Consider the following 12938-nt stretch of genomic DNA (forward strand, 5'->3'; position numbering starts at 1 on the left):
ATGGCCATACCCTTTGTGAGGCCAAGATAGAACATTATGATTTAAGTATGAGATGTGTCCCACAGGCTCTTGAGTTTTGTTTCTGTGTTTTTTGTTTTGGTTTGATTTGGGAGGTATTATTAGCACTAATAAGAGAAAACTGGTTTTTAGGGTTTTTTTTGTTTTGTTTTGTTTTTTTAGACAGGGTTTCTCTGTGTAGCCCTGGCTATTCTGGAACTCACTCTGTAGACCAGGCTGGCCTTGACTTCAAAGTTCCACCTGCCTCTGCCTCCCAAGGGCTGAGATTAAAGATGTGTCCCACCACTGCCCAAATGGCTCTTGAGAGTTTTATTGTTGTTGTTTCCCAAAGTGCTAGGATTATCAGCATGTACCACCATGCCTGGGCAATCTCAGTGTTTGCTCCCAGTCCTTAGCACTGTTCTGGAGGACTTTAGGGCCCTGAGAAGGTAGGCTCACAAGGGGCAGGCCTTAGACTGTACCAGCTCAGTCCCAAGTTCCAGCTGCTTGGGCCCTGTGTAAGCAATCTGACCCTCTGAAGCCATGAGCCCAGATAAATCTTTTCTCCCTTGGACTGTTTCTACCAGGCATCTTATCACAGTGGTAAGAAACATAGCTACCACATGGCCCCATGAGCTTAGTTAGGTTCTGGCAACAACGAGGCAGTCGGTCCAACAGGTGAACAAGCCGTTTTTTAATCATGCTCCCATCAGAGAGGTCGTCGCTTGGTGACATTGGGAAAGTCTTTCTGCAGAAGCTGATGCTTGAGCTCCATCTTGAAGGATAACCTGGAATTCCTTAGCTGAGAAGAAAAGAATTGCTTAAAAAAATTCCCTCTTAAATCATATCAGTGTATTCCAAGTGCTCGGAGAGAATGCAGGAAACTATGTGTACATTTGTTTACAATGTTAAGGTGTCAAATTCTTCAACCCTTGTGTGCAAGTGCTGAGGCCAAGAGAATTGTTTTTCCTCTTGAGTCTTTTTCCACTCTCTTGTCCAAATTGGACACCAGATCCTGCCTGCTTAGTTTGAGAAAGGCATTTTATCTCTGATGCCTTGATCGCATCAGAGCTAATATTTAAAGCATGAGAGATGAGAAAGCCGCAGCTCCGCCCTTGGCACTGTCCCATGGCTGTACGGTCCCCTTGGCTACTCAAGTCTCTGGAAACCAATCCTTCAACAGTTGGTGGGAGTCAGAGCTGGCCAAGTCATGAATACAGCATCTTAGCTGTCTAATCACTGGGTTCTCGTTTTCCTCAGGCATTCATCAGAGCCTCCTCCCAGGCATGGATACCCTGGCCCCTCAAGTTTTTCTAAGGATCTCTGTGTTCTGCAGGTTAATTGATAAGCCTCAGCATTTCCTTTGTAGCACCATCCTCACAGGGTGAGTTTACTCTTTAACTAAAATGGCCTGGCTGGGTATAGTGGTGTACTGCTTTAATCCCAGCACCTGGGAGGTGGAAGCTGGTAGAGCTTGGTGAGTCTGAGGACAGCCTGCCTACACAGTGAGTCCCAGGGCAGCCCATGTCACATTGAGACCTTGTTCCAAAGGAACAAACAAAATGGCCCAGGCTAGGGAGATGGCTCAGTGCTTAAAAGCATGTACTACTTTTTCTGAGGACCTAGGTTTGATTCCCAGCACCCGTATCAGGCAGCACACAATTGCCTGTAACTCCAGCTCCAAGAGATCTGGACTCTGAGGGCACTTGGACACACACACACACACACACACACACACACACACGCACACACATGCACTCACACACGCACACACACAGAGAATGCATTTTAAAGAGCTCCATGTGAAGCTCTTAGCATATAGCTAGTACACTATATATATATATATATATATATATATATATATATAAGCTGTTAGTGACTTTATCTTGAGACAGAGTCTCAAAAAACATACACATCACACACACACATACCCCCAACACCACATAGGTATACACACACACACACACACACACACACACACACACAGAGATTTGTGTGTTTCTCTTTCTAGTTTTTTTTTTTTAAGGTGGGGTTTCTCTATATAGACCAGGCTGGCCTTAACTTGTAATTGTCCCACCTCAGCTTCTCCAGTGCTGGGGTGACAGCATGTGCCACTGTGCCCGCCTTCCTCAGTTTGTGCTGTGAGTGTGTATCTATATACTCAGGGGAAACTGAAAGCTGTGCAACCTGCATTCTTCATTTAATGGATCATGAGCACTTCCTCATGTACTTAGTAACTATTTGACAATCATACTTTCAGCTATTACCTAGTTTTCTAACATGCTGATATTTATACAAATCATAATGCATTATCTTGGCCCTTAAATTATTTCCTATTCTCATTTCTGTATATAGTGGCAAATGCCCTTGCTCACAACTTTGTGTCTCTGGCTCTATTTCTTCAAGACAGATGCTTGGGAGTGGAATGTCTCTACCCCACTGTTGCTCTGCTAATATTAGGTATGCAGAATTGCACCATAACGCCTGGCTCATGACACATTCTCACAGTTGGCAAGTGGATGGTCCGATCTTATTGACTTAGGTAATAAATTTGTTAATTTAATACTGTAATAAGTAACCTTCTTAAATTCTATGTTCATTTTTTATTTTCTTTTTATGTGGTTTTGCTGTTTCTATATATATTCCTAAAGAGCGATTTTTTTACAATTATATTTAGCTTTACAAAAAGTGTATCATGTATGTAATCATTTAAGACTTTTTCTGTGTTAATTATTAACTGACTAAAGTCCATTCATATCACCACACATTGCTGTGGGTTATTCACTTCATGTTGATGGATCCAGAACATCTAAAACATAAATGTACCCTGGTTCATCCTCCTCTCACACTCCCATGAATGCAGAGAGGGCAGTTTGCTCCCCCTCCAATAACAGAATATGCACCTTTCCACTCTTTCCCGAGGAAAGGATCATGTAGGCCATTTTGACTGTTTCCATTTCACAGGCAAAAGGTAACCCTCTCCTGGCTCTGTGGCCAGGTACTGATTCCTCTCAAAGCCGAGAACAGGTCTTTGATTCTGAGAATTGTTGCTAGTCTGATAATGTCACTGATTTCTGGAACCCATTTCCCAATGGCTCAGCTGCTTTCTCTCATCCTGAAAGGAGTGACACTGTTGGAAGGAGGCTGTGAGGGGAGCCAGGGTGGGAAACATGCCCAGCTTACCACAGTGGAAGATTGTCTCCTGGTCCCAGCCCCTGCCAGTGTCAGATCACTCCTAATGAAACAGGCATTCTCTCTCCCTACTCACTATCCTAGACAAGCCAGCATAATGCTACCCTTTGTTCTTGAATTGATAAATTTAAACCTCCTGCTTTGCTCTGCAGTAAAAGAACTTTCTATTTTGGGCTTGGTGACATAGCTAAAACTAGGCAGAGCAGCAGGCTGCAGCATGAGTTAATAGCTTTCCTTAGGGGAGAGAGGATCCTCAAGCAAAAGGAGAATCTTCCAGAGAGTGTCTTCTGCATAGCAACGCGAAGCCCATTTGTCTGTCTTTGTGCTGACAGATGTATTTCATGACTGAAAACTAAACACTATTTAACATTCAAAGTAAACTGCGGAATTAACCCTGAACTGACAGCTAGCTGCCCCCCGCCCCCACACTTCTTGAAAGTGTCTCCTGTAGCCTCCTGCCTCTACCACCCCAGTCCTGGGATTTATTGGCAGAAAGCCACCACGCTGAGTTTAAATTTCTTAGTCAAATGCGAAAGTCTGCTGATGGCCCTTGTGTCCCTAGCATTTAATAGGCACTGTCAAGGGAGACAGTTCTGTCCTTAGAGGATTTCTAGCCACCAAAAATGATGCTAATTTGAGCGCTACCGAGTAATAGGCTTTCCTCTGGTAGTCGCTTCTGCGCATGAGAAACCCCCCATTCTGGGGTAGGGGTCTCAAGAAGCCTCGGGCTCACAGAAAGGGCGTGGCACCAGTTGGCACAAATCCAGCTCTGGCAGAACTGGGCAGCAAAGAGTGAGCCCCCCCAAGTCTCTTTTAACATTTCTCTTATGAGAAGTTTCAAGTGTGTACAGAGTACAGATGGTAACGAGATGGACTCTGTAGCCAGTGTCTGGTCTCAGCAATCAACATATGTCAGTCTCATTCCACCCACACCCAACACGCCCACACGTTCATTTAAAAACAAATTAGAATCCTTTTCATCTTTATATACTTTATATGTACCTGTAGGAAATACAGACTCCCCTGCCCCAACAATTACTGTACTGAGGCTGAAAAAGGAATAATGTATTAATGTGATAGAGGGTCAGAGCTCAAACTGACCTGGTGTTCCTGTTCACTGACTTCCTGCAATGGTTTGGTCTGACTTGGAACAAAATAATGTCATTTGAGCAGGTGCAGCAGCACTTTGGAGGTAGACACAGGGGGATTAGGAGTTCAAGGCCAGCCTCTGCCGTACACATTTAAAACATGCGAATAAAAATTACTTTTACAATATTTGTTTTGTTTTGTTTTTTGAGGGGTTCTCTGTGTAACAGAGCTCTGGCTGTCCTGGAATTCACTCTGTAGACCAGGATGACCTCAAACTCAGAGATTCTCCCTGCCTCTGCCTTCTGGTGCTGGGATTAAAGGTGCGCACCACCACGCTTGGTTTAGTTTTTAATTTAAAAAAATTTTAATTTTAACAGCATCCTCTACTCTGCCTTTATTTATTTATATTTTGTTTGTTTCTTCCTTTTTGAAACTGCCTTACTTCTTAGCTCAAGTTGGCCTCAAACTCATGAATAAACTTGCCTCAGCCTCCTGAGTACTGGGATCAGAGGTGTGAGCCGCCAGGGTTGGCTAGGTCTTCCTTCTCATTGTCCACTTTTGGTAGCACTGAAGACAATAGGCCTCTAACCTGCAATAGTACTTAACAGACTACTCCAAGCTAGAGTACTACTTTACTGGAGTCTGTGGGGTGGAGTCTGGAGGCACTGTGGGGCTGGCTCTCCCTGCTCATTGCACACTGGAGTCTGTGGGGTGGAGTCTGGAGGCACTGTGGGGCTGGCTCTCCCTGCTCATTGCACACTGGAGTCTGTGGGGTGGAGTCTGGAGGCACTGTGGGGCTGGCTCTCCCTGCTCATTGCACACTGGAGTCTGTGGGGTGGAGTCTGGAGGCACTGTGGGGATGGCTCTCTCTGCTCATTGCACACTGGAGTCTGTGGGGTGGAGTCTGGAGGCACTGTGGGGCTGGCTCTCCCTGCTCATTGCACACTGGAGTCTGTGGGGTGGAGTCTGGAGGCACTGTGGGGATGGCTCTCCCTGCTCATTGCACACTGGAGTCTGTGGGGTGGAGTCTGGAGGCACTGTGGGGCTGGCTCTCCCTGCTCATTGCACACTGGAGTCTGTGGGGTGGAGTCTGGAGGCACTGTGGGGATGGCTCTCCCTGCTCATTGCACACTGGAGTCTGTGGGGTGGAGTCTGGAGACACTGTGGGGCTGGCTCTCTCTGCTCATTGCACACTGGAGTCTGTGGGGTGGAGTCTGGAGGCACTGTGGGGATGGCTCTCTCTGCTCATTGCACACTGGAGTCTGTGGGGTGGAGTCTGGAGGCACTGTGGGGCTGGCTCTCCCTGCTCATTGCACACTGGAGTCTGTGGGGTGGAGTCTGGAGGCACTATGGGGATGGCTCTCTCTGCTCATTGCACACTGGAGTCTGTGGGGTGGAGTCTGGAGGCACTGTGGGGCTGGCTCTCCCTGCTCATTGCACACTGGAGTCTGTGGGGTGGAGTCTGGAGGCACTGTGGGGATGGCTCTCCCTGCTCATTGCACACTGGAGTCTGTGGGGTGGAGTCTGGAGGCACTGTGGGGCTGGCTCTCCCTGCTCATTGCACACTGGAGTCTGTGGGGTGGAGTCTGGAGGCACTGTGGGGATGGCTCTCTCTGCTCATTGCACACTGGAGTCTGTGGGGTGGAGTCTGGAGGCACTGTGGGGCTGGCTCTCCCTGCTCATTGCACACTGGAGTCTGTGGGGTGGAGTCTGGAGGCACTGTGGGGCTGGCTCTCCCTGCTCATTGCACACTGGAGTCTGTGGGGTGGAGTCTGGAGACACTGTGGGGCTGGCTCTCTCTGCTCATTGCACACTGGAGTCTGTGGGGTGGAGTCTGGAGGCACTGTGGGGCTGGCTCTCCCTGCTCATTGCACACTGGAGTCTGTGGGGTGGAGTCTGGAGACACTGTGGGGATGGCTCTCTCTGCTCCATGCTTATTTGGAGCCTCCTTGGGAAGGGAGATCAAGAGTCTGCAGTAATGGTGCATCTGAGGTCTATCACACTTGAAGGCTTGACAACCCCCAAAACAAGGACTGCAGCTGGTGCCCTGACACAGCCACTCTCTGTGGCTTAGTTTCCTGACAGCCGGCTGGTTTCAAGAGTTAGACCTTTTGTTTTGCTTTGGTTTGTTATGTTTTAGCATGCTCTGGGGATCAAAGTATTCCAACTAACAAGCCAGAGGCTGTATCATTCTTTCTAATCAAATCCCAGAGCTCCCTGCGTCAGTCTCTGCACTGTAGTGGGTAAAAGCCACAAGCCCTTTCAAGTAGGGTGGGTTGGAGTCTACCTTTCGAGAACCAAGATCCCAGCAGAGTGTGGGGCATGACCCAGTGGGAGGTCAGGACGGCCAGTTAAAGTTGCCTCTCTTGTACCAAGCAGGAAAGATGTGGCCAACAGTGGAAACCTGAAGGAGGAGAGAAGAGCAAGTTAGGCACAGCGCTTAGTTCTGCACACTGCACCCTGGACACCTGGGACTGCGCTGGAACTCGCGACCAGCTGTGCCCACATCTCTAGGAGCAGCAAGGGCTTTGGTAGTTTGAATAGGAATGATCCCATAGATTCATGCTTTTCAATGCTTGGCCATAGAGTGTGACACTATTAGGAGGTGTGGCCTTGTTGGAGGAAGTGTGTCACTGTACAGGCAGGCCTTGAGGTCTTATATGCTCAAGCCCAGTGTGACAACAGTCTCTCCTTGCTGCCTTCTGATCCAGATGTAGAACTCTCAGCTCCATCTCCAGCACCATGTCTGCCTGCACATCATCGTGTTTCCCACCATGACGATAATGGACTAAACCTCTGAACTGTAAGCCAGCCCCAATTCAATGTTTTCCTTTATAAGAGTTTCCAGGGCCATGGTGTTTATTTGTAGCAATGAAACCCTTACTAAGACAAGGGCCTCCCCCATTTCACGTCAGACACCAAAGGGCAGCAGGTTCCTCATGGACTGCAGCTGCTAGGCTCACACATCCTCCTGACACTGAACAACTTCAGTACGGGCTGTTTTCAAGCCTTTTGTCCCTAGAGCTAGACCCACTAGGTAACCATAAAACTCGAAGCTGTATTACTCAAGTATTGTTTTAAGTGATACGTGTGTGCTTGTGCGTGCATGCAGGTGTGCTTGTGTGTGCATGCAGGTGTGCTTGTGCACGTGTGCTTATGAGTGCATGCAGGTGTCCAGAGACCAGAAGAGAGCAATACATCCTTGAGAACTAAAGCTATAGGCAGTTGTAAGATGGTGGTTCTCAACCATTCTAATGCTGAGACCCTTTAATACAGTTCCTCATGCTGTGGTGACTCTACCCCCTCTCCCATTAAATCACTTCATTGATACTTCATAACTGTAATTTTACACAGGGCATAGTGGCACACACCTTGAATCCCAGTACTCAGGAAGCAGAGGCAGGTGGATCTCTGTGAGTTCTAGGCCAGCCTGGTCTGCAAAGTGAGTCCAGGACAGCCAAGGCTACACAGAGAAACCCTGACTTGGAAAAGAAAAACAACAACAATAACAACAAAAACAACAACAAAACCCAAATCAATAACAAAGAAAACAAAACAAAAACCCTGTAATTTTAGTATTGCTATGAATCATAATGTAAATACTTGCTATTCAGGATATCTGATGCCTGACCCCTAAAGGTGTTGTGACTGACAGGCTGAGACCTACTGTAAATACAAGCTATCTTATTTAGGTGCTGAGAACTGAACCTGAGTCTTCTACATGAGCAACAAGTGCTTTTTAGCCTCTGAGCCATCTCTCTGGCCCTCAAATATTGTTTTTTCTTTTCTTTCTTGCTTTTATTTTTCTCCCAAGACAGGGTTTCTCTGTGTAGCCTTGGCTGTCCTGGACTCTCTTTGTAGACCAGGCTGGCCTTGAACTCACAGAGATCTGCCTGCCTCTGCCTGCCCAAGTGCTGAGATTACAGGTGTGTGCCCTCACCGCGCCTGGCTCAAATACTGTTTTTAAATGGTACGTACTTTTAACTTACAGGTCTTGCACTTGTTATTTGCTGTATTGGTCTAGAATGTCATAGCACTGTCTTAGATGGTGAGACACCATGTCTTAATGTCCAGGGACCCCAACCTGACCCATCTGCTGTCAGGCTTAGCTAGACACAAAAGATAGACATAGAATTTCTAGGAAACCAAGCTAAACAGAATTGAGAATTTTCTTTCCTTTGCTTTGTTAATTTCTTTCAGTCCTCATTAATTGCTAGCATGGCCTTTATATTTGGGATAAATACCTTAAGAGTAAATACTTAACATTCTACTGGGTGTCTGTAAGCTAATATAAAGCATATTCCTGAGGGCTGAGAGGTAGCTTAGTTGTTAAGGGAACTGAACTAGGTCAGATTTCAAGTGCCCACATGGTGGCTCACAATTGTCTGTAATTTCAGTCCCAGGGGATCCAATGCCATCTCTGGCCTATGTAGGAACCAGGTATACATGTGGTACACAGACATACAGACAGTCAAAATACTCATACATATAAATAAATTTCCAAGCATTAAACATTTTTATTTAAAAAATTATTTTTTAACTATGTGAATATATTGGGGGGGGGCTGTGCCACATGTGAATGCAGGTGCCTCCAAGTTCAGAAGACGGCGAGGTATCAGATCCCTTGAAGATGGAGCTACAGGCTGTTGTGAACTGCCCCATGTGAATGCTGGGAATCAAACTCAAGCCCTCTGCAAGAGCTATGCATGTCCTTAACCACTGAGCCATTGCTGCAGTCCAATTTTTAAGCATTTTATAGAGCAACATAACATCATACACCCGACACCTGACAAGGGCAGGCAAATTTCAAAACACGCCCCACAGGATCTACATTTAAATTTCTCTCAATGGGATTATCAAAACACTATGGTGACACTGAAAAAGCAATGGTGACAATAAACAAATGGCATGGTCTGGGCACTGAACTTCTGTTTTCTTTTACATTTTAATGTTTTTCTAATTTATTAAACCTCAGATAGAGAGCATTAGTCACATTTTTTTTCAGTTCATAGCAGTCCACATAAGGCTCTTTTGTTTTGGGTATTAGTATGCTTTCATGTATTAGTATGTACATACATATGGCTGTGTATGCCTATGGTAGCATATGCACCCATCTGTGCACAAATGTGGTAGTGTGTTCATATCACACATCTGTATATATATGCATGCACACGTATCTGTATGTAGTAGTATGTGCATATGCATGTATCTATGTATAAATATATACACCTATATTTGCCCCTTCCTCTCTCCATTCTTTTCTTATAAGTAGTCATTCCAGTACAGTTGATGTTTCCTGGCTTATGTGTGTTCATATGTGTGCTGCGGCTTGTATGTATCTTCATTTATATGAACAGTACTATGTTACATATCTCATTCTGTCTTCCTGTTTTTCACCCCTCAAGGTTTTCTAGGCCTGTCCGCATTGCCATCTGCACATTTCATATATTAGCCCACCTGCTGAACAGCATACTGTCGTGTGCACCCATGACAAATTGGCACCTCTGCTTCCCTACTCATGGGTATCCCCGTGCCTCTAGCTTCTCTCCCCAAACACCAGGGGCAGCCATCTGAGTGACCCACATCAGACTCAGGTGGAAATCTCTGTGTGCTCATGCCAGTAGTGCATATGGAAATCAGAGGCCTGCTGTCAGTTCACTCTCTCCCTCCACTTGGTTGAGGCAGAGTCCACATTCAGGAGGCTGCAGGTGAAGGCTTCTCTGTATTAGGCCTCCTTGCTCTAGATGCCCTGGGCTGAGGCAAGGAGCTCTGGTACAGCACTGCTCAGGTTGTCTTGAAGTGGAGAAACATGCCAACCCCCACCACTGCAGCACTCTCTTATGTAGTCACTGGCAACATGGGGGCCACATCCACTGAGCAGCAGCTTCAAGTGGCTTTGCCACAGTGCAGAGACCTGGCCCCAAGCCACCCCCTATTTGTCCCTTGGTGAAAGTCTTGTGACAGAAACAAATAAAGATGGTTTCTACCCAAGGACACCAGAATAGGCTTAGCTACAGCAGTCTAGGTGAGCTTTTAAGACTGGTCAGGATTGAAATCCAGCAGAAATTCTATTGACTGTACAGACCCTCTTAAAGTGACTGTGTGTGGAGGAAATGAAATACCTAAGTATAAAGGTACGTTTTTTGTTTTTCGAGATGGGTTTCTCTGTGTAGCCTTGACTGTCCTGGACTAAGTTTGTAGACCAGGCTGGCCTTGAACTCATAGCAATCCATCTACCTCTGCCTCCTGACTGCTGGGATTATAGGCCTGTGCCACCGCACCCAGCAAAAGCTGCTTTAACATTTTATACACACAGACACACACAGACACACACACACACACACACACACACACACATACACACACACACACACACACACACACACACACACACACACACTAAGCTTTAATTATGTAGCCCAGGCTGGCCTGGAATTCAGGGTTCCCCTTCTCAGCATATCCAGTGCTAATATTACAAGTGATTTGTCCTACTTGAGGGAGTGGCTGCAGCTCTGCTTTTGTCCCCTCCTCACAGAGGACCTGAGTTTGGTTCCTAGCACCCACACTGGGCAGATCATGACAGCTGTGGCTCTGGCTTTTATATATAAAAATAAGATAATGATAGACACAAGGTACTAGATATTATGTTATATGAGGTTTATTAAATGAGTATGGGGGGGAGAAGGAAAGGGGGAAGGGGTACCCCAGAGAGAGACAAAGACAGGAAAAGGAGAGAGAGAGAGAGAGAGAGAGAGAGAGAGAGAGAGAGAAAGAGAGAGAGAGAGAGAGACAGAGAGAGAGAGAGAGAGAGAAGAGAGAGGGGCCACGTGGACGGTTTGTCCTTTTATATGGCCCTGGGCAGGGCCACATCCCCGTGGCAGGTAAGCAATGACGTCATAGGTAGGCAGACTGAATCGGAATCCCAACACCGGCTCCAGGGGATCAATGCCTCCTTGTGAACTGCATGGGCACCTGAACTACATTGGCAAGTCTCATATAGAGTCCCCCTAAGGCCAACAGGCTGGAGAACTGAACAACACTAGAGTGAACCCCTGACCTCCCTATGGTTCTGTGAGCTCCTCAGAGCACACAGATGAGCATGGGCAGTTTCCCCCCCACCCCCCTTGGGTGAAGCCCTTGGCTGAGAAAGTTTTGTGCTGTCGCCTTGTCAACAGCAAGGAACTCCTAGCTCCACTTAGCAGGCTTCTCAAGCCCTGGTGAGTCAGCTCTGCTTCCTCCTCTACTTCCTTACTACCAGCACAGCCCAGTTTCAGCCTGGAACCAGGAAGAGCCGACAGTATCACCAGCTCCCCAGAATGTTTAATTTGGTTGCTTCAACAGCTTGCTTGAAACACAAGGTACCCCCAACACTATTTTGAAGCCCAAACTAGAGATCATAATTCTCCAAATGGTAGCCAATCACTCAACTCCCCACAGCCTCTGAGAAGGCCCCCAAGGTTGACTGAGGGTGTAGAAGAAGGCAGTCTGAGCAGTGTAAGTCGGTCCCTGCTTCCACAGTTCTGCCTTCATTTCCTGCCCTGACTTCCCTGAGTGATGGACTACAAGCTGGAAGATGAAACAAACCCTTTCCTCCAATTTGTTTTTGGTAGTGGTGTTTATAATACTGATAGAAACACTACCTAAGAGACTGTCTTTAGATTATTTCTATTTTTGCAGTAAGAAAAAGCATGCGGTGATCTCCTAGTTTCAGAGGGAGTGCTGTCAGTGTCTGAGTGAGATCGGATGTTTTGGATAATCACCATTTTGAGGATATTAGCTTCTACTCTTTGATGTCTTATCTCGTCTTTAACATATCATTTGATAGTCCTCCAGACACCATAATATTCAGGGCTGATTGGGTGGGAAAGTGGGAGAGCCCTCCAGAGAATGAAAGAAGCCAGACATGAAAGCGCTCTGAGGACACAGAAAATGCAGAGAAAAGCGAGTCCAGGACAGCCAAGGCGACACAGAGAAACTCTGTCTTGAAAAAAAAAAATATATATATATATATAAAGATGATGATGATGCAGAGGAGAAATGCATCCATAACTATCACTGCTCAACCAACCTAGGTTAGTCAGGCTTGGCTGAGACGGCCGATGGATGAGGAGAGTGCCACACACAAGGATGACGTGTTACTGAGCAACTGAGTCTCTGGAAACACCACCAGTAGTTCTCCTTTTTCTCACAACGTGGCTGTGAGATGGAAACACAACTAACCCTGCCCTCTGCCTCAAGAGTGACCACTGAAAACATCTGTCTATTTTCAAACATGTATAATATGTATACATGCATATGTAATTAAACAAATGTATATATATAATTTCAAACACCTATAAAGGTCATAATTACTCACTCATTTATGTAATATAGTGAACAGTATAATGGCCCCACTCCCCAGGCAAGGTCCCATTATCTGGTTCCAGTCATCGACTCAAAGCCACTGCTACTCCTCAGCATCCTCCACGACACTTCCGTGTGCTATTCTGAAGTAAATCCCTTGCATTAGAATCTCATTTGTAAATAGTTAATATCTGCCTCTAGAGATAAAATTTCAATCTGATCATTTCATACTTAAAATTAATAGCTCCATACTATCCAGGTGATTTTAGTGTAGGCAGTAAATAAAACACCAGCAAAAGGAGAGCTGTAAAACGCAG

The 12938-nt window shown here is 46.2% G+C and overlaps 1 protein-coding gene across 2 annotated transcripts in view; it reads right to left on the minus strand.

Moving 5' to 3' along the window:
* Positions 1–593: 593 nt before the first annotated feature.
* CDKL3 (cyclin dependent kinase like 3) overlaps positions 594–12938 on the minus strand; it is an 82428-nt gene continuing 70083 nt past the window's right edge. The window contains exons 13-14 of one of the 2 annotated variants that reach the window (XM_084764135.1): positions 6566–6682; positions 594–799 (exon numbers count right to left, since the gene is read on the minus strand). In XM_084764135.1, the coding sequence (XP_084620261.1) occupies positions 6617–6682 (66 nt within the window). In that variant the 3' untranslated portion in view covers positions 594–799; positions 6566–6616. Of the gene's footprint in view, positions 800–6565; positions 6683–12938 lie in introns of those variants that run through there. The other variant, XM_084764138.1, reaches the window with a different exon arrangement.

Source organism: Acomys minous (genome assembly GCF_964271855.1).
Source record: "Acomys minous genome assembly, chromosome: 16".
Taxonomy (NCBI): Eukaryota; Metazoa; Chordata; class Mammalia; order Rodentia; family Muridae; genus Acomys; species Acomys minous.